General features: G+C 40.3%; 1 protein-coding gene across 1 annotated transcript in view; it reads right to left on the bottom strand.

The window, feature by feature from the left end:
- Positions 1 to 21436, bottom strand: part of LOC109898075 (pre-B-cell leukemia transcription factor 1) — an 85296-nt gene extending 63860 nt beyond the window's left edge. The window contains 2 exon segments of the mRNA XM_031833570.1: positions 19353 to 19426; positions 20771 to 21436. Coding sequence (XP_031689430.1) covers positions 19353 to 19426; positions 20771 to 20955 — 259 coding nt within the window. The 5' untranslated portion in view covers positions 20956 to 21436.
- Positions 21437 to 22006: the final 570 nt, after the last annotated feature.

Below are 22006 nucleotides of genomic sequence, written 5' to 3'. Positions count from 1 at the left end.
GAAGGAAGAAGTTTACATACACTTAGGTTGGAGTCATTAAAACTCGTTTTTCAACCACTCCACAAATTTCTTGTGAACAAACTATAGTTTTGGCAAGTCGGTTAGGACATGTACTTTATGCATGACACAATTGCTCAGCATTTGTGCGAACTCCTTCAAGACTGAAAAGCATTCCTCATGAAGCTGGTTGAGAGAATGCCAAGAGTGTGCAAAGCTATCATCAATGCAAAGGGTGGCGACTTTGAAGAATCTAAAATCTAAAATATTTTTTGATTAGTTTAACACTTTTTTGGTTCCATATGTGTTATTTCATAGTTTTGATGTCTTCACTATTATTCTACAATGTAGAAAATAGTCAAAAATAAAAACCCTTGAATGAGTAAGTGTGTCCAAACTTTTGACTGGTACTGTAGTTAAAAATGAAAAGCAATGTGTCGATATAAAATTCTCTACATGCTGTTAATATTTTATAAGTAGCCACTCTGACACTGTGCAGCATATCTGTAATGTGTAAGGCAAGGCAGGATAGAAAAAGAAAGGGAGCATTGGAAGAGAAAGTCAGAGTGGGGGAGGAGGGAGAAAAAAAGAGGAAAGAAGACACGACCAAATCTAGAGAGATGGAGGGAGCGAGAGAGAGAGAGAGAGAGCGGGAGATAAATGATAAAAGAGAGTGAAGTGTAGGAGATAGAGAGAGAGAGCGGGAAAAACACTTGAGCATGCACTGAATTGGATGGTGGTAAATTTGGAAGTCAGCATGGTACACAGAACATTTGAAATGGCCCATTTAACAGCACTGTATTGTACTCCCATCCGTTCCCATCCCACAGTTCCATTTGCATATTTCATAATGGATGAAGATAGATGGAGAAAATCAGTGTCATTGAGATGAACGTTTTATCAAGGTTATCCTATCCTCCAAACTCCTAAACCCCTCTTTATCTTGCCTCTGTTGACAGAATATAAAGCTATCAACACAATCTCTTCATAGCAGAGGGAAATAAGAAAACACTGGAGCGGTGATGTGAATTTCAGAGGAGCAAGCAACCAATGACAATGTTATCAATGGACACTTGCATACCATTGAGTAAAACAACATTGATACGAACAGGACAGGGGCGATTGTAGCACACAATCAAATTCCAATGATCCTACCTCTAACAGCAAAATCCGCAACATCTTACATACAATAACTATAAAAACATCACTCACCAGCACCAAATCTCCATTCTTGACCTGCTCTAGTTCACATGTATGTAAAAATGAAATGTTTAGTGTACACACTTCACATTCTGTCATATTTTCTGCAGCAGTTGCATACAGTACAATATATAGACAGTCCACACTGTCCCCAAGGACAGAGAGCAGTATTTTCCATTGTGTGTGTGATTAGACCTTCTGCCATTGCATGTGGCATAGTTATAGCTATAGCGTACACTTCCTCCATTTCAGAGTAGACCCTCTGCCTGCACTTCCACCTTTAGTTCAGGCAGCACTACAGTACCAGTCATAAAAATGCCATGCCAGCTATAGCTCTGGAACAAAGGAGCGAGTGCCACAGGAGTGACACTCAGAATATATCCTAAATTGCAACCTATTCCCTATATAGTGCACTCCGGATGAACAGGGCCCTTAGGGAATAATGTTCTATTTGTGACGCAGCCTGAGTTCTAACAGGAATCACACGCTCAAGGGCACATGCCCGGGGAAAAGAGGTGAGGCCGAGAAGGTCGCAATTTGGAGATGTGCCAATTGTCTGTATATAAACCCGTCTATCGTCACAGTCACACCATCCCAACTCTTCCCACAAGAAAGTCCTGGTGTGTTTCCCAAATGGCACCCTATTCCCTACATTGCACTATTTTTATCCAAGGCCTATAGTGAAAAACACTGAATGTGACTTCAGTCATCAGTCGAATCGTACATCCGCTTTTTTTCTTTCTCCTTCCAAGCCAAAGGTGCTGGTGTGTATTACTGCACAGCATCACCGAATGGAAACGATATCCATTTATAGAACACAAACTGGACTTCAGTAAGAATAACTATTTACTGTACAAGGCCCTCGATGGATAACAAAGACCTGTCAACTAATCTAACAGGGCCAAGGTTGGCTTATAATAACATCTCATGCTCAGAAAAATGCAACACGACAAAAGCTTCCCCACACAAAGCAGAGTTTACACCAACCCTAATCACAGCCCTAAATAAAAATGGACAATTCTATATTAGCAGAAAATTGCTTTGCTATTGTTTGTTTTGTCATTAAATGTATAGGGACTCTGACATAAAATGCAATATCGGTTTAGCAAGCAATCATTACCTCTCCACACTGGGAGAAATGTACTTTAGAAAGGTACAGTAAACAAAGCATTGGATGGGTTTTAATGTAGCTAAAGTAAGAATCTCTTAAAAGGTTTTAGGATCAAATCCATACGCAGAAATCATATTTAGTACAATTCTGCATGTTGGTATATATTTGCATGACATGCATAAGTTATTCAAAATAAAATTGTTAAGCTATCTGAAATACCCAAAACACTTCCACTCATCAGTGAGCTTTTGATTACATTATTGTTACATTAGCTACATATCATAATACACTCCGAACTCACCAACCTCCTTTACCACACTGCCCTGTCCTCCACTGATACAGCAGCATTCCCCCTCCCCTCTCTTCCTCCCCCCTCCTCCCTTCCTCCTCCTCCCCCTCTTCCCGTGCTAAAAGTTACCCGAAATGTCACTTGTGTCTGTGTACCGGGAAACTGTCCAAAACCACCACAGCGCTGCGTTTCTGCTACGGAACATTTGTTTCCTTTCAGGGGGCACGAGGCCCAACACACTCCTTCTACATTTACACACACACAGACACACACTCCCCTGCCAAGCGGCCATGCCATGAAGCTGGCTGATCTATTCCAATTGGCACCTGAGATAGTACTTGTCCCAATTGGTACCCTATTCCCTATATACAGTAGTGCACCACTTCTGACCAGGGCACAGGTGCTGGTCAAAAGTAATGCACTATATAGCAAATAGGGTTGCCATTTGTGACGTTAGTCATGGAGAGCTGACAAAGCTCTTGGTTGGTGTCGCTTCAAGGATGCCAGTTGGTGGTACAACAATGACTATGGTTGTATTCAAACCTTATAAAGACAGTTGAGAGGGCGCAGGGTCGAATACATTATGTAAAGGATAGATACCAGCACAGGTATCTGTGCTCAGCGGGCGTAGATATAATTGTTTTGTTAAACTTATTTTGTAATCAAAGGATGTGTAGGAAAATACAATTTAACTCTGTGGTACTATTAGCCTTAAATGATTTTGATTCATTTCTGTTGTATTGGGAATCCAGCATATTTAGAGACTAAAAGGTAGAGATAAAATGTTCCTCCAGAGCATGTTTCCCAGTGACACAGTGGGGAGACAGGAAGATATAATGAGCACCAGCAGCTGATTACTGCCATGCATTAGACTGTCTAATTATAAAAGATTTGCATAACGTTAGACGGGTGGTTTCTACCAAGGATATTTAGGCTGTTCTGTGAAACAGAGGAATCTTTTCATCTTTGCTCTGCATTAGGGGTGTGAACGTTTAAACGTTTATACTAAATTGGTAGTGTTAACGTTAAGAAAAAATCCCTGACTGAAAAACAATGTTTTTTTCCCCACAAAATTTAAACCACAGTGCAGTTATCACAAAACTACCACTAACAGGTCCCGGTCATCATCGTAAAGGGAACATTTTAAAATAAACAAATACCTAACGCAACAATGCATTACTGTATGCAGTGTATGCATCCTTCAAATGATTTGCCACGGATATAAAGCACTCCACACGTTATCGTCGTTAACAGTTGGAGAAATGGAAAGGCAAGCAATAGCTGTGAAGTCCTGTATGACAACACTTATGAGAAGTTAAATGAGAAGGTGGTGAAATGCAAACGTTGTGAGGTGGAATTGAGTAATGGTAGTACAGGCGCAACGCTTAACCATCTGAAAAGGACGTAACGTGAGACCCAAACCGATTCTGTCCCCGCCATTTCTCAGAATGGTGCCGTTTAATAAAGTTTTGATTAAAGTTTCATCAATATGTCTTACAAGATTACTTCATGATTAATCAGTATTCTACATAACAAACCAAATATAATAAATAGCCTAGTATAATATTAAGCTCTATTGTTAAACCAAAAACACCACACAATTAGCCTACATTTTTTTCTCATGGGGCCATAACTCAACAGCCACTAGGCTAAATACTGTGGGGGGTAACTAACCGCCTGGGGTAACTAACCTCCTGGGTTAACTGCCCCGCCCCCTCCCCACCCCCCCACCTGTAATTACATTAAGACCACTAGATGTCACCAAATTTCACTGGCTGCCACTGCTGCCAAATGTCCTCTACCTCATCAGAATTTTTTGAGATATTTCAACAAAACAATTTTGTGGTAAGTTAATGTCACGCCTTGGTCATTGTATTTTTGTGTTTTCGTTATATATTTGGTCAGGCCAGGGTGTGACAGGGGTTTATGTTATTGTATTTTCGTATTGGGGTTTGTAGTATTTGGGATCGCGGCTGATTAGGGGTGTTGTATAGGCTTGGCTGCCTGAGGCGGTTCTCAATCAGCAGTCAGGTGCTTCTCGTTGCCTCTGATTGGGAACCGTATTTAGGTAGCCTGAGTTTCGCTTTGTCTTTCGTGGGTGATTGTTCCTGTCTCTGTGTAGTGTTCACCAGATAGGCTGTATTAGGTTTAACGTTCCGTTTGTTGTTTTGTATTTATTAAGTTATTTCATGTATCGTCACTTTTTTTTCATTAAAGAACATGAGTAACCACCACGCTGCATTTCGGTCCGACTCTCTTTCTACAAACGAAGAACGCCTTTACAGTTAAATTCAGAAAAAGTTGAAGATATATTTAAATGAAGTTATATCTATAATTGTTTTTTAGATATACAAGTAGGAAAGCCTTAAGATTAAAAAAAATCCACTTGTTTAGAGAGAAAATGTTATATAGTTTTTGAGAAAGGTAACGTTAGTAATACGTTGGATGAATGTGTTTAGAGGGTAACTGGCCCCTAGGTGCTAGTTTACCTTTATGGTTATGAATGTGTTTCTTCCTGCCATTAAGACAATGACTAGCCCAGTTAGCTCTAGTTTATTATGCTAACTTGCTAGCTAGCAATGGCACTAGCAGTGAATGCTAGCTAGCTATCTAGTTAGCATAAGCTGCTAGGAGTGCTAGCTAGCAACCTTACTATCAGATCGTCTGAGGTAAAATACAGAAAAAGTTAACATAACTTAAATGCAGTTGTAAATGTTTCTACTAGTGACTGATAGCTTTACAGTTAATGTTACTTTATAGCCTTTTGGCTATTTTACACAGCATTTTATGTCATATAGCTCAATAGCTGGCTACGTTTTTTAAGAGAGAGCTTTTTAATTGTCATCCCTCCCTCTGTTATCATTCACAGGTGGGGACTGGATTAGGTGTGAGCAGTGTAGGTGGTGGGCTCAAGAGTTGTGCTCCAATTTTACTGGGGATAGCTTTATTTGTAACCTATGTACAAATTAGAATCATGCAATATCAGCGCTTAAGAGAGTTACCACATCAATGTTACACTGAATTAATTAGTTAAGTTATTGTTATTAAATGTTATATTCCAATGTTATTTGATGTTATTAGTTATATTCCATTCCAATATATATTCCAATGAATATGTTTTTATTCCATTACAAACAACTATTGAAAACATTTTGCCCCTGATTGTCATTTTAAAGACTGCTGGGATTTAAAATGTTGCATTTTTCAAAAAATATTTAGTGCAATTGTACATAATGTATTGTATGGAAAAGAACAACAAATAAATAACAAATAAAATGTATGTGCAGGTTAGTTAAAAAGAGGGACTTTACATCAAATCTCCTCATAGTGCGGATATTAATGGTGATATGTCCAACACCATTTCGACCCCATATTTTATTTAAATAATTAAAATAAGACAACTAGACTTAGCTTTTATGTATTAGTTATTAAAGTATTTCTAAATAAAACTGATTAAATGGATTTTAACACACTTGTGTGAAACCCTATGCCTCGCCGATCCATCACGACGGGTCTGCTGGTCTGCTGACATAATTCGGCCGATGTGCTCTCAACCGGCCTCTGCGTCGTGGATGTTCGTACAGTTAGGTGACCCAAACTGGGATATGCTTAACACAGCAGCCGTTCTACAATCTAAGCTAGATGCCCTCAATCTCACACAAATTATCAAGGAACATACCAGGTACAACCCCAAATCCGTAAACATGGGCACTCTCAATGATATCATCCTGACCAACTTTCCCTTTAAATACACCTCTGCTGTTTTCAACCAGGATCTCCGTTATCTCCGTCAAACGACCACTCCTCATCACTGTCAAATGCCTTGAAAACACTTCTGCGAGCAGGCCTTTCTAATCGACCTGGCCAGGTATCCTGGAAGGATATTGACCTCATCCCATCAGTAGAGGATGCCTTGTTGTTCTTTGAAAGTGCTTTCCTCATCATCTTGAATAAGCATGCCCCTTTCAGCACAAAAACACCCTGTGGCGTACTGCACTAGCATCAAATAGTCCCTGCGAATGCAACATTTCAGGGAAGTCAGGAACTAATACACAGAGTCAGTTAGAAAGCAAAGGTTAGCTTTTTCAAACAGAAATTTGCATCCTGCAGCACTAATTCCAAAAGGTTTTGGGACACTGTAAAGTCCATGGAGAATAAGAGCACCTCCTCCCAGTTGCCCACTGCAATGAGTAGGAAACATTGTCACCACTGATAAATAGATGATAATCGAGAATTTCAATAAGCATTTCTCTACGGCTGGCCATGCTTTCCACCTGGCTATCCAAACCCCGGCCAACAGCTCTGCACCGCCTGCAGCAACTGGCCCAAGCCCCTCCCGCTTCTCCTTCACCCAATTCCAGACAGCTGATGTTCTGAAAGAGCTGCAGAATCTGGATCCCTACAAATCAGCTGGGCTAGACAATCTGGACCCTCACTTCCTAAAATTATCCGCCGCCATTGTTGCAACCCCTATTACTAGTCTGTTCAACCTCTCTTTCGTATTGTCTGAGATTCCCAAAGATTGGAAAGTGGCCGCGGTCATCCCCCTCTTCAAAGGTGGAGACACTCTACACCCAAACTGTTACAGACCTATATCCATCCTGCCCTGCCTTTCTAAAGTCTTAGAAACGCCAAGTGAACAAACAGATCACTGACCATTTCGAATCCCACTGTACCTTCTCCGCTATGCAATCTGGTTTCTGAGCTGGTCACAGGTGCACCTCAGCCACGCTCAAGGTCCTAAACGATATCATTGTGCAGCTGCCTTCATCGAACTGGCCAAGGCTTTCGACTCAGTCGATCACCGTATTTTTACCGGCAGACTCAACAGCCTTGGTTTTTCCAATGACTGCCTCGCCTGGTTCACTAACTACTTCGCAGATAGAGTTCAGCGTGTCAAATCTGAGGGCCTGTTGTCCGGACTTCTCTTAAATGCTAATAAAATGAAATGCATGCTCTTCAACCGCTGCCTGCACCCGCCCGCCCGACTAGTATCACTACTCTGGATGGTTCTGACTTGACTGAATATGTGGACAACTATAAATACCTAGGTGTCTGGCTATACTTTAAACTCTCCTTCCAGACTCACATTTAGCATCTCCAATTCAAAGTTAAATATAGAATTGGCTTCCTATTTTGCAACAAAGCCTCCTTCACTCATTCTACCAAACATACCCTCATAAAACTGACTATCCTACCAATCCTTGATGCCATTTACAAAATAGCCTCCAACACTCTACTCAGCAAATTGTTTATCCCATGTGTTACTCTGTGTTGATGTTTTTGTCGCACTGCTTTGCTTTATCATGGCCAGGTCACAGTTGTAAATGAGAACTTGTTTTCAACTGGCCTACCTGGTTAAATAAATGTGAAATAAATACAAATATTTAAAAATATATATTCTACTGGGGTAAACCTTTTCTAAAAAAACAACATTTAATGAAATAACTAAAAAAGTGTAAACTGTAACCATTTATTTCCCTTTATAGATTTTTCACCTAAGCATGACCTTCATCCACATACCATATTTTCCCCAAATGTATATTTTTTTGTTTCAGCAATTAGACATTGTCCTTAGGGGGGGGCTAGATACCCCCTAGCACCCTATGATTTGATTGAAACAAAATACAGGTGGAAGAGTATCTTCTTAACTCCCTCTGCTTTAAACGTTGATTATACAATAGTTAGGCTACTTACATCATTCAAGCAGAATAAGATCGAAATGCATATTCCCGTGAAATTGATTGGGATCAAATGGTTGGCATGCAGATGCATGGATGTTTCACACGTAAAACGTGAAGAATTATCATTCATGCTTGGCAGTGATGATTGCCTAATTTATAATTATGTAGGCCTAGTTTGGTGTTTTAGGATTTTAAAAAAATGGAGCCACTATGTGTAGGCCTATGTTAATTTTTAGATGATGCATTGTAGGCTGTGTGCAATAAGAGACGGCGTAAGAAAATCACAGCGCTGGTCACAGAAAGCCTAATGTATCTATCTATGACTATATAGAACTGCGGTATATATCTGTGATTGCGCAATGGCGCGTTTTTTATGCATTGTGAATTCACATGGATTTTTATCAATATTTTGTATCGTTTTAACGGAAAAGCCCAAAATCTTTAAAACATTAAGAAAATGTTCGATTTGTCACATCCCTACTCTGCATGAACACAGATGAAACAGTAGCAATAGTATCTGTACAATGATCAATGTCACAAGTGATGTGAAAGGTAGTCTGTTTAATCTAATGAATGCTGAAAAAAATCCATATCCTTACAATAATTCAATTTTAGTCAAACACGGATAGATAGTTGGTCTAGGTCTGCATAGTGTATACACAATATGTAGTACAACAAAATTGGGGGCAACACTAGAATGAAAGACAGCAACGCAATCTGATAACTTCACAGAAATTGATATTATGTTTCTTTGAAATGAGGACACAAATATAAACGGGAGATTGCCTTGTCTTTCACTCTGAAGGAAATACAAGCCCTATTGGGAGAGAAAGAGGTGCTCAGTTTCCTAGTCATGGGCCATACACATACATAATGTTACTTTCAGAAAAACACACTCAAATGTACATAATGCATACACACAACACAACACACATCTTGCTAGTGATTATTCAATGTGAGATTGAGGACAGATAATGTCACAGATCACTCTGATTACAAAATATACTCAGAAGCGCGCACACGCACACACGCACGCACGCACACACACACACACACACACACACACACACACACACACACACACACACACACACACACACACACACACACACACACACACACACACACACACACACACACACACACACACACACACACACACACACACACACACACAGTCCACACACACCTCCTGTAATATAAAGTGCCAGAGCAACTGCTTTAAAGTGTTAAATATCAGAGGCAAATGAAAAGAAAAAATCTATCATGACTGTAATGTGTCCTGATGGGAGGGGGCGATCTCCCCTGCGAGGAGCCAGGCCGGGGGGCGGGAAGGAGGGAGGGAGCAGGGTGATGTATGAAGGAGCTGGATTGGAGGTGAAAAGCGTAGCAAGACGGACGGGGGAAGGCGAGGGGGGGAGAGGGGTAACACAGTCCTGCCGCCTGCAAGACTCCTGAGGGCCCAGGGCAAAAGTGGAATAAATGTTGATTAGTGTTGATTTTGTCCAACGAGCACTCTGCAACTGACAGTGGGACTAAGCTGCCGCGAAAGGCAACCATTAATCTTAGTCTGGTTTAAGTAGTGTATATTAATTTGTGTCATTTCCACTACGTGGAGAGAGACATCTTCCTCTCTCTCTCTCTCTCTCGCGCTCTCTTTGCTCTGTCACTCTCTCTCTCTGCTCTCCCTCTCCCTTGCTCTCTCTCTCTCCCTCTCTCACCCCCCCTCTCTCACCATCTCTCTCTATAACAGCTCCAGTGTTTGAAGGCTGTGATAGTAGACCGGGGCTCTGTCAGTGGTACCGTGGAAGCCTTGAGGTAGCGCCTGCTCGGAGCAGCTCCTAGCAGCAGGGGAGAGTGTAAGAAATGAGATTCCGAGCCCTGCATTAAGAAAAATGAACTCCTGGGGGGTTGGTATGGCAACCGCATTCGAAAGTGCAATTGCATGTTCATTTTAATGTACATAACAAATTTGCAGATTTGATTAAATTCAGAACATATTAGAGGAAGCTATGGCAGACCAAACCTTATTGCAAACAGAGCTCTTTTGAAAGCAAGCAGAGTCCGATTTAAGCTACCATATCCCCATCTTTAAAGCAGTGGATAATGTGGTCTGTTAATTCAGTCTGGTGAGGCATGAGGGCTAAATCCAACCAAACAGCTATCCATTTGATCAATTTCATTCACCACCCTGACTGGAACATGCTTTATTTTGGAGATCACAAGCACATAATCTGCATTTTTTATGAATAGCATTTAGCATTGCCGCTGATGCTATAATAGGAACAAATTACAGTGCTTTTAGTAGCTAGGTCACCAGCCTATGAAATAGGAGTTTGACTTATGTTAGTCATTCCACTTGTGTTTATTTTTTCTCGGGCCTCTCTGTCTTTCTGTCTTCACTACTCACGTTCACACACAACATAGAAGGTTGCTCCCTGTTATCATCACTGGGATAATATCACACAAAAATAATGAGGGGAAAAACAACAAATCAACGCGAAACAGCTCGATCAACTTCACAGTCACCACCACCATTGCGATGCCATTGTTAATTACCCAATCACATCACACTAATAATTCTATGATTAAACCCCTTAATGTGGTTAACATGTATCAGTTAGGCCTTCTGATCATTTCCATAATTGATAAGGTAACTAAATGATCCTGTAAGACTGGAGGGAAAAAACACAAACCAAACATAGCATGGGACTCAATAATACGAATCCCTTCATACTGTATTCATAATAATGCTACTAATAAAAAGAGTTGAAGAGCAAAGCTTTTTGAAAGCTTCTCAACAACAACAAAAACCGCACATTGTCACATTTTCCCACTTTGCCACTGCCTGTGTTTCTGTGACTCTGTGAGCAGTAGAATTAGGGCTTCAGCTGGATGGATGATTAAACAGAGAGATAGGAGGGAAACAGCTGTGGAGGAGAGTACAGCTTTGTGTTTCTGTTTCTCCTGTGAGTGCTGCAAGCACACACACACACACACACACACACACACACACACACACACTGAATGCTGCAGCATCAGCATAGAAGAGTGGGCTGGATAAAAGGAAAGACAAAAGCTGCTGCACGTATTAGCAACACGCCCAGCTAGTCCGTAAACAGACAGGGATGGGAGGGGGATGCATATCACCGTGACACAACACTCTGAGTAGACATTTACATCATCCTGCATTGATAGGATGGAAAATAAACTGTTACAGGCTGCTAGTTTACATTACCTCTGAACAGGCCCCGGCCTAGCCTATGTCAGCATCCCAAATGCTGGGGCCCTGGTCAAAAAGTAGTGCACTATAGAAGGAACAGGGTGCATTTGGGAAACACACTTTACATCCCATACCAAAGTGACACCAGGGGGATTTATATAGAGAGAGAACTGATATGTCAACATTAATCTTTCGACTACCATCAGTTTGGCATTGGAAATAAACTTAGATACACACTCAAAATACACCATTGTGCTAATCTTTAAAAAACACAAAATACTGTATATACAGTCAAATTGTTCATTCCTATGAGTTTCTATACCACACTGGTTTACGAAGGTAAAATTAATATTATATTTTCTGTGGATCATGACGGCTGACATAAATGGTTTATATGACAATGGTGTGCTATAGTGTGTAGGGTTCTGAATAGACTCTACATTCTCTAGTAAATATAGGCAGATGCCAAGCCATCTGAATGGACTGACAACTCAATGTAATGTACTGTACAATACACCTATCTATAATCAGATCTCTGGCTCATTTCACCCACGTCAAATATTACTCTGCTGCCCTCTGTAAAACACCCCATTTTCACCCTTCAAAAAATAACATTACATCATTCCACTAGTCATTTTTATAAATGGAGCATCCCCCAGGCGTGAAACCTTACACTATTCAAACACGGGCCACCAGAAAACTAGCCTTTTGTTGAGGTTGAGAGGGAAAAAAAACGAAACAGCCAGTCAGAGCAGTAGGAATGAGTCTCAAATGTCACCCTACGCCATATATAGTGCACTAGTTTTAGTAGTCGGGAAGAAATGTTGGGCGTGCCATTTGGGACACAACCCTAGATTTACTGAGCGAGCATCTCAGTCACAGAGAGGTTGTTTGACACTGGTGGAGATTTATGACGTTGATGAGGTGTTTACAGAAGTCAATTAGTTTTCGAACATGTTCTAAAGCTCAATTTTGGATGTCAACAGTTTGCTTATCAAAAGGAGAAGGACAGTTCTTTAGATCAGTTCCAAAAACAAACTGTGGAAATGTTTTTAAAACATGATAGAAACATACATTTTTGCAATCCTCTACATTCAGGTTTTGTGATGAATTCATTTTGTGTTTAAGATAGGACATGAATGACACTTAAAACATGTTATTTACTTTAAAAACCCTGATGTTAGATTGAGTTGTGTTACATTTGTATATGTTATAATGCGTTGAGTTTGCAGAAGGTTAAGGTTTCATGGCACAATAGCATTGGAGTCAAATTGTTTGGGTATATTGATGGAATGTACCCTGTGCCAAAACCTCTTATTACATGGTTCTGGGTGGGTATTGCTGGGACATGTAGCCTACTGTCATAGACAAGACCCTAAGGCTAATTTTAACTTATCTTCCTTACTCTGACTGTACTCCAAAGTGACCTAAGGGGTAAGTGGTCAAACAATGTTTAGTTCTAAGAATCTATGAAAGTAAATTAGACATTTTCTTGTCTCTTTTTATTACGTATTACAGACAGAGAAACACACACACACACACACACACATGGTAGGCCTTTTAGTGAACAGCAGCATTCCTTTCAGTAGAGAAAGACAACCAAAATATGCAGGTAAGGAGGGAAAAAATAAACCAGTGTCTGTGAGAATTTTAAAAAAGAAAAGAAAGATGCCTGGCAGGGGGAAAAAAATCAACTGTTCGTTCTTCTTCTCCTTTCCTGTGGGGTGTGAGCTGAGCACAGCATTGTGCTTGTTTATAGTGAGCAGTCATTCTGCTAGGCACCGTTCGCTCACCACACCACACCGCTTTATCCCAGTACAAATACACAGAGTGGGTCAAGAGTTCAGGCACTGGGTTACTCAGCGCTGCCTGCCTGTCCTGCCTCCCTGAGCATGGCATTATGTTCTGTCCTGACTCCTGCAGGTGATGTCAGTTGCTCTTGTACTGTGGACAGTCAGAGAAGTAAAACGCGTCGTGGAGATTGAGGGGAAAGACAATTCCATTTGCTAAAATCAAATTCCACGAATAATGATATATTCACAAAATCATAAAACTGTGAATGAAGGTTCTGACTAAAAACTAGGCCACTTTTCTTTTTTTTTAAGTATATAATGTAATGTGCTATATGCACTTATATCAATTCTTAGACCTCAATTTTGCTATGACAAAATTATACAAATGAATAAATGTTACAATAAGATGTTAACAACACAATTATCCTAAGTGAAAATCATGTGGTGTAAAAACCAGACTACAAAATAGCCTTTCTAATGCATCTGGTGCATTCATACATATTTAATGGTTAAAAACAAGACTGATTCCAGAGTTGCAGCAGCAGAGGTCTGTGCAGTCAGTAGGTTCTGCGCTGAGCTTTATTTACTTTAAGACCTAACAGTAACCGTGCTCACCGACAAACCGGCTCAACCCTACATAGCCTCACTAGGGCTAGTCTGTAGTCTGTACTGTGGCAGGTAGAGTCTGAATAATGTTTTTTTTTAAACAGGTAGGCTCTTTTTACATGGAGAATCATCATAACGTTTTTAATACTTTGGTACCCAGCCAAGAGGACCCAGTCAAGGTTTACTTGACAGAGATATACTCCAGGGTTCAGCAGCAGACATTTTCCAAAAATATTTTCAAAACTACTGGTGACAATTTAATTCTAACACCTTATACAGCAACACTAGGGAGCAGATGAAACAATGTCTCACACGGTATATAAAAGAGTAGAGACGTACAAAACCATCTAACTTGTACATCCATATATCTATATTCACTTGATGCAATGAACCCTAATGTCCTCCACCCACAGTGGGTATGTGTAACTAAACCTCCTCTGAGAAGAGGAGGGGGTCAGAGTCAGAGTATTCTCCTTCAGGAGAAACAGAAACCTGGGCTATTGGGTTGTTGGGGTCGTAGCCGGCTTAGAGCGAGACTGAGAGAAAATAAGCATAGGGTGCACAGCACTCCCAGCCAGGGCCAGATCCAAGTTACTTTCTGCTCCATGCAGAGACGAACTTTGGATGAACTCAGAGAAACGACAGGGAGTAAAACACTATGCATAACTGTGCCACTCACTCCCCCTCCAAAAACCCTACCGAGAGAACAGAGAAAGGAGAGAGCGCCAGCAGGCCTCAAAAGGCCCCCTGCTCTCCTGAGACACTGGCCAGATTGAGAGTGAGCTACATGGGGCAGGAGGACTAGGTTGGTTGGAGGGTGGAGGTGGAAGGTGGTGGCCTCTATCTATCTACCTATCTACCTATCCAATTTTACTTAATGCACAAATGACAATGAAACACAGTGGACATGCTTCCATATTAAACGCACACAGCGATAGAATCTCAATACATCTAAGTGCACATTTAAACGAGTCCCTATTCCACGCCATGTCTTAGAAAGGGCAAATAATGGACAAGACACAGTGCCTATAGAAAGTCTACAGCCCCCTTGGATTCCTTAACATTGTATTGTGTTACAAAGTGGGATTCAAATGGATTTAATTGTCATTTTTTGTTAACGATTTACACACAATGTCATGTCAAAGTGGATTTCTTGTTGTTGGTACGATTAATGAAAAATAAAACCCCAATATACCTTTATTAGATAAGTATTCAACCCCCTGAGTCAGGACATGTTAGAAACACCTCTGGCAGCAATTACAGCTGTGAATCTTCTGGGGTAAGTCTCGAGCCTTGCACACCTGGAATGTGCAATATTTGCCCATTATTCTTTTCAGAATTCTTCATGCTCTGTCAAGGTGTTGGGAATTATGGCTAGACAGCAATTTTCAAGTCTTGCCGTAGATTTTCAAGTAGATTAAGTCAAAACTTTAACTTGGCCACTCAGAAACATTCACTGTCTTCTTGGTAAGCAACTCCAGTGTAGATCTGGCTTTGTGTTGTAGGTTATTGTCCTTCTGAAAGGTCAAATCCTCTCCCAGTGTTTGGTGTAGAGCAGACTGAAGCAGGGTTTCCTCCAGGATTTTGCCTGTGCTTAGCTCCATCCTGTTTCTTTTCATCCCGAAAAACTCCCCAGTCTTTGCCGATGTCAAGCATACCCATAACATGATGCAGCCACCACCATGCTTCAACATAAGGAGGCAGTTACTCAGTGATGTGTTGTGTTGGGTTTGCCCCAAAGATAAGCCTTTGCATATAGGCCAAAAAGTGCACTATTTTTCCATGTTTTTTTTGCCGTATTACTTTAGTGCCTTGTTGCATACATACAGTATAAGCATTTTTTTTTTAATATTCTGTATATTTGTATTATTATTTTCCCTCTGTCATTTAGGTCATTATTGCAGAGACACTACAACGTCATTTTTCTTCCATCACAGCCATAGAACTCTGTAGCTGTTTTAAAATCACCAATGGCCTCATGGTGATATCCCTAAGCAGTTTCCTTACTGTCCTGCAGCTCAGTTCAGAAGTACGACTGCATCTTTGATGTGTCTTGGTGATTTAATAAACCATCCACAGCATAATTATTAACTTGACCATGCTTAAATATATATTCAATGTCTGATTTTTTATTGTTACCCATCTACCAATCATAGCCCTTATTTGAGGCTTTTGAAAAGCTCCCTGGTCTTTGTAGTTGACTGTGTTTGAATTTCAATACTTGACTGAGGGACCTTACAGATGCTATATATATATATATTGGGAACAGAGGAAGGGGTAGTCATTCAAAAATCAGATCAACCAGGGGTGGCTCCTCAGAGGAGGAAGTGGTGGACCATACTACTCAGTGAATTTTATTTTAAAAAATATAAATAGTGAAACATGTAAAAAGTTATCCTTTTTAGATAAAATTATACAAAATATATTCACATCGCCAAATAACTGATGAAAACACACTAGCAGTACGCTCCCGGAGCGCACACTAGATTCCTTGGCCTACGAGTAGGGTTGATTCGAGCATTCTGGCCTTACAATGGAAGTCAAGCACCCAAGCTAACGTTGGCTAGCTTTCTAACTACTTCCAGACACAAATGACCTTACTCTGACCATTTTACTCGCCCTAGCAGAGCTGGTAAGGCAGTTTTCATGTTATCCAGAGCAGTGGTAGAAAAAGTACTAAATTGTCATACTTGAGTAAAAGTAAATATATCTTAATAGAAAATGACTCAAGTAAAAGTGAAAGTCATCCAGTAAAATCCTACTTGAGTAAAAGTCAAAAAATATTTGGTTGTAAATATACTTAAGTATCAAAAGTAAATGAAATTGCTAAAATGTACTTAACTATCAAAAGTACATGTAAAAGTATAAATAATTTCCAATTCATTATATAAAGCAAACCAGATCGCACAATTTTCTAGTTGTTTAAAAAAAAATTGAAGGATAGCCAGGGGCACACTCCAACACTCAGACATAATTTACAAACGAAGCATTTCTGTTTAGTGAGTCTGCCAGATCAGAGGCAGTAAGGATGACCAGGGATGTTCACTTGATAAGTGTGTGAATTAGACCATTTTCCTGTCAAAATGTAACTAATACTTTTGGGTGTCAGGGAAAATGTATGGAGTAAAAAGTACATTCTTTCTTTAGGAATGTAGTGGAGTAAAAGTAAAAGTTGCCAAAAATATAAATATTAAAGTACAGATACACCAAAAAACGAAATAAGTAGTACTTTAAAGTATTTTTGTGCTTTACACCACTGATCCTGAGTGTTGGTGACTGTAACTGTGCTGCTGGCAACAATTGAATTACGCTTTTTCGTAAGGATAGAGTAGCAAACAAATTGTCAGCCAACATAACGTGTAAGGTAACTTATTTGAAAAGGCATTACTTTATTATATTGCTAAATTTAAAAAAAAACTTTTCTCATAATTAGTTAAAGCAATTCATTTGTATATGCTCTCGTTGTACTTCGGCTGACATTTTCTGACATTTTCTTCAAATTTGAAAACAATGTGAAGCCACGCCCATTTTCTGAAGAATTGCATTATGGGCCCTAAAAGCACTGAAATAGTGTCCACTGTTGGTATACTTCGTACTGCATTTTGGAGAATGTAGTACGACATCCGGGAATTTTTGGCATACAAACTATATCCATACTATGACCAATAAGCATACTATATACTCAATTTACATCACAAATAGTCCGTGCAGTTTTTTTTTTTACCCCTTTTTCACCCCAATTGGTAGTTACAGTCTTGTCCCATCGCTGCAACTCCCATACGGACTCGGGAGAAGCGAAGGTCGAGAGCCATGCGTCCTCCGAAACACTACCCTGCCAAGCTGCACTGCTTCTTGACACACTGCTCGCTTAACTCGGAAGCCAGCCGCACCAATGTGTCAGAGGAAACACCGTACAACTGGCGATGGTGTCAGCATGCAGGCGCACGACCCGCCACAGGAGTTGCTAGAGCGTGATGGGACAAGGCTATCTCTTCCGGCCAAACCCTTCCCTAACCCGGACGAAGCTGGGCAGATTGTGCACCGGCTCATGGGTCCCCCGGTCGCAGCCGGCTGCGTCACAGCCCGGGATCGAACCCGGGTCTGTAGTGACACCTCAAGCACTGCGATGCATTGCCTTAGACTGCTGCGCCACTCAGAAGGCCCCATTGTCTGTCACCTTGATTCATCCAATTTGGTTTAGGACCTGTGCACCTTACGTTATAAACTTTCATTTGTAGGCTAGGTTGTAGCAACCACATGATGGGTATAGGGCAAACTCGAGTATCATATAGTAACCTAAACCTATCAGTGTTACATTGAGCTGGGTGAATGGAATATGAATGACTGTGATCCAATATGATGTAATAGAAATAAGACTATGCTCGTAAGAAAATTGGCCTCTCTAATCTAAAACGGCACTGACTGCCACTGCTGTCAACCCTTATTATTTCACACAGAGTGAGTCCATCTACCTTATTATGTAATTTGTTAAGCCAAATTTGACTTTTGAACTAATTTCAGCTTGCCTAAACAAAGGGGGTGAATACTTATTCAACATCTATATTTTAGTCATTACATGTTTATAAATGTGTGAACATTTGTAGAATTTTATTTTCACTTCGACATTATGGAGTATTCTGTGCAGATCAATGACAGAAATGTACAATTAAATATATTTCAATCCCACTTGGTAACACAACAAAATGTGAAAAAAGTTGAAGAGAGTGCATACTTTCTATAGGCACAGTACTTTATATACACACTAAACAACGCTGAATTCTATCTGTGCCAATTTCAGAAATGCAAAGGGAAAAGGGGTTTGTATTCTGGAAAGAGGACGTATGTTATGCCTCTCCCTAAGCCTAATGTCACTGCATCTGCTCTTGGTGAAATTATTCTGGCGACAATGTCTCTCACAACAGCACAGACAAATGAAAAAACAGACACAAGTGAATTAAATGAGACACACTCAGCAGAGAGACTTGACAGCTAACACACAAGGGGGAAAAATGATGATGCAGATGGTAATTTAGCGCTCAGATGTTTGACACAATAATTGATAAGGATTTCCAATGTAGTAGCACTGACTGTAGGCCTACATAGTGTGTAACAGCACAAAATGGATCACACGACAACACAAGGCAAAAACACAAGTATAATAAACCATTTGTATACCTTATATGTAATTCAAAGCACATCGAAAAACAATCATGCATGTCCTGCAACAAGTTTGTGGATAGGAATGGCTGTGAATTGTAAAACGCGCTTTCGGTGAATACATTTCTGAGTCCTATGCGCGCATCAGAGCGCATACAATATATCCCCTTTACGTGGGCTTCTGTAGCCAATAGTATAAATAGTTTCCCCTTCAAATTGTGCAGGCTAGGTCTATATTTGATGTGCAATCAATACCTTACCAGTAGATAACTTTATGAAACATTGGGCCTACCTGTCTTTTCTTTGATTTCACACAAGACGTTGAAGAGAGCAGGCTTCATCCTGTGGCAATTCAAGGCGTGTTTCCTAAAACAAAACAAAGTCAATTTAAAAAATGATCGTAAATCACAAAAGTGTTATATCTTAAAAACATATGTATGCTATAACGGGTTTATTGAATCATGGGCCGCAAATTATTGAGACTGGCAATTGTGTGATATAATTGCGCATCACATCAACCTTTTTTGAGAGTTTGCTGTGTTTTTTATATGCATGCTTAATTTCAAAAGCAAAATAGCATATGTACTATTTAAAAATGACAAGTTAATATGTATAGGCCTATTATTATTATTAATAATATTATTATTAATCCTGGACGCAAGTAAAGAAAGTAAACTAGAATATATGGCTATATTGTTACTTGTTACTGCCTAAAAATATCATGCAAAAAATCATGCTGAGTTATGGACTGATTGAGCAACAATACCAACAACAATTTATATCTTTGAAGATGTATTTTTGTTGTTTAGAAAGGTAAAGTTTTGTCAACAATTATCATATGTCTTGTTGGTTGTTGACTTTGTATAAATTACAGTCATGTATATTGCAGTGAAACAGGCGACAGCGGAAAATGTTGTCCAAAGAGTTTCATGGCATTTTAACAGATTCCTCTCTGCTCCTCGTCCTCGACGATGTAGGCTAAACACATACAATACGCGCACCGTGCCCGTCTGAGCACTTCTCTTTAGCGTCTGAGTCAACAAAATATCCAATAACAGGATGCAAATTATTTTCTGCAATTACTGTCAATAGCCCATTGTATTTTCCATGTAAATAACAAATTATAACCTAATAGTTTAGTATCGATTTATATTAGATTAAGGCTATGCCTTATCAGTTATATTGTGCCTGGAGTGACAGAGAGAGGTGTGTTTGCACAAAAGTTCATCAAAATGATGATGTTGTCAATCAACGTGATGCTTGTTATTTTGATGACAAATCGCATGCGCAAACTTGAGATGTCAAATTTGCGAGTCTTTATTGATTTGTCAGTAGTGTGAAAACACTTTGAATCTATAGTTGCAGCCTGTAGGCTAAACTGCTGCAATTTTACTGTGTATAATTTCTGGAAGTCAGGAAAAAAAGTATCTGTTTTCTAAATATTAATAATAATAGAACTTCAAAGTGTACATTTAGTAACTGGTGCACTTTGGATGTCATCATTTTTCCAAATGCCCGCATGCCCGCTTATCATTATTGTAGGCTGTTGGGCGCGAAAACCGAATTATTTTCAATTCATCAATATAATATTTTTCACTACAAATCTGACTTTCTTGAAATGTCTTATTATCCATCGTTATTGAATGCATAGAGTAGTTTGCCGTAACGAATCGCTGTCCATTTTGACCAGGTAGGTCCCGAGCACCTTACCTAGCTTGAGCTTCGTCCAGACTTTGATCTGTGATGGTCATTATTTGCTGTAAAATGTCTCCAATGTCCTGTTTTCTCCCATCACCGTCCGTTCCTCCGGTGCCTTCCATGTGTTGAGACAGGCCGGGATGCCCTGCCATCCCTACTCCCGCATGAGAGTGCATCAACCGCGGCTGCTCGTCCATCTCTTACGATCTATTTGTTCTCACCTCTGTGTCAATCTCGCAATAGAGAATCCTTTACAAATTCTGACGGACGTTTTATCTTGCCTACACAGGTTTAGGGTTCCACGTCGTGGTTCGCTTTCCTGCGCTCCTGAGTTCCAAGACCCAGAGTCGGAGGGGAAGAGAAACAAGCCCCCTCTCTCCCTCTCTCTGCTCTCCCAGCTGGTCAGAACTGAACGTGAAATCTGATATGAAATACTCCCTTTAGCAGATCAGGCTGTGCGTGGAAAAGATAAACTGTCTTCAACTACAACATTGGAATCTGTATGCGTTTTCCTTTCATGTGTCAGAGCCTGTGTCTTCCCGAAACACAATCACTTTTTCTCCGAGAGACTGGGCGGTATCGAAGGAGGGTTTTGGAAACCTGAAGTGCAAGCTATTTCGACTTATCCCATCCGCTTGCTTTTGCTGAGTAGGCTACAGTACCGCACGGTAGTCACTGAAAGGCAGCACATAGCTAGAGTATGAAAGTGAGACTCCGCCTACGCGAAATGATTGGGAATAGAGACCATTTAGCCCCACCTTGAGGTGCCTCTCGTGAAACTTCAATCATAGCGCTGTGTGAAGGAGGGATGCAGGAGATGTTGCCACAGATGTTGCCACATGCAAGCACTGGGAGCAACCTGGTTTCAGAGCATTTCGTATTATTATGTACGTTAACCCAATATATGCTTTTTGTATGATTTGTTACGCATTGCAAATCCTACAAAGTGTTGTGAATTTCCAAAACGTATGATATGTTATGATCTCCAATTTGTTGTGTCTAACATTAGCTAGGTGGCTAGGTGGAACACGTTAGCTAGCCGGCTAATTTTAGCTAGGCTATGGGTTATGGTTAAGGGTTAGGGTTAAGGTTAGGAGTTAGGTTAAAAGGTTAAGGTTAGGGGAAGGGTTAACCTTTTCACATGTACCAACAAACGGGTTTGGTCATTCTACAGTGGTCCCTGCAGCTTACGCTCAAACCGGGTATGATTAAAATGCTTATTTAGAACGCCCAGTTTTGATTGACGCA

Source organism: Oncorhynchus kisutch, linkage group LG10 (assembly GCF_002021735.2).
Source record: "Oncorhynchus kisutch isolate 150728-3 linkage group LG10, Okis_V2, whole genome shotgun sequence".
Classification (NCBI taxonomy): Eukaryota; Metazoa; Chordata; class Actinopteri; order Salmoniformes; family Salmonidae; genus Oncorhynchus; species Oncorhynchus kisutch.
The sequence above is the reverse complement of the archived record's forward strand: the minus strand, read 5'-3'. Positions and strand labels throughout refer to the sequence as shown.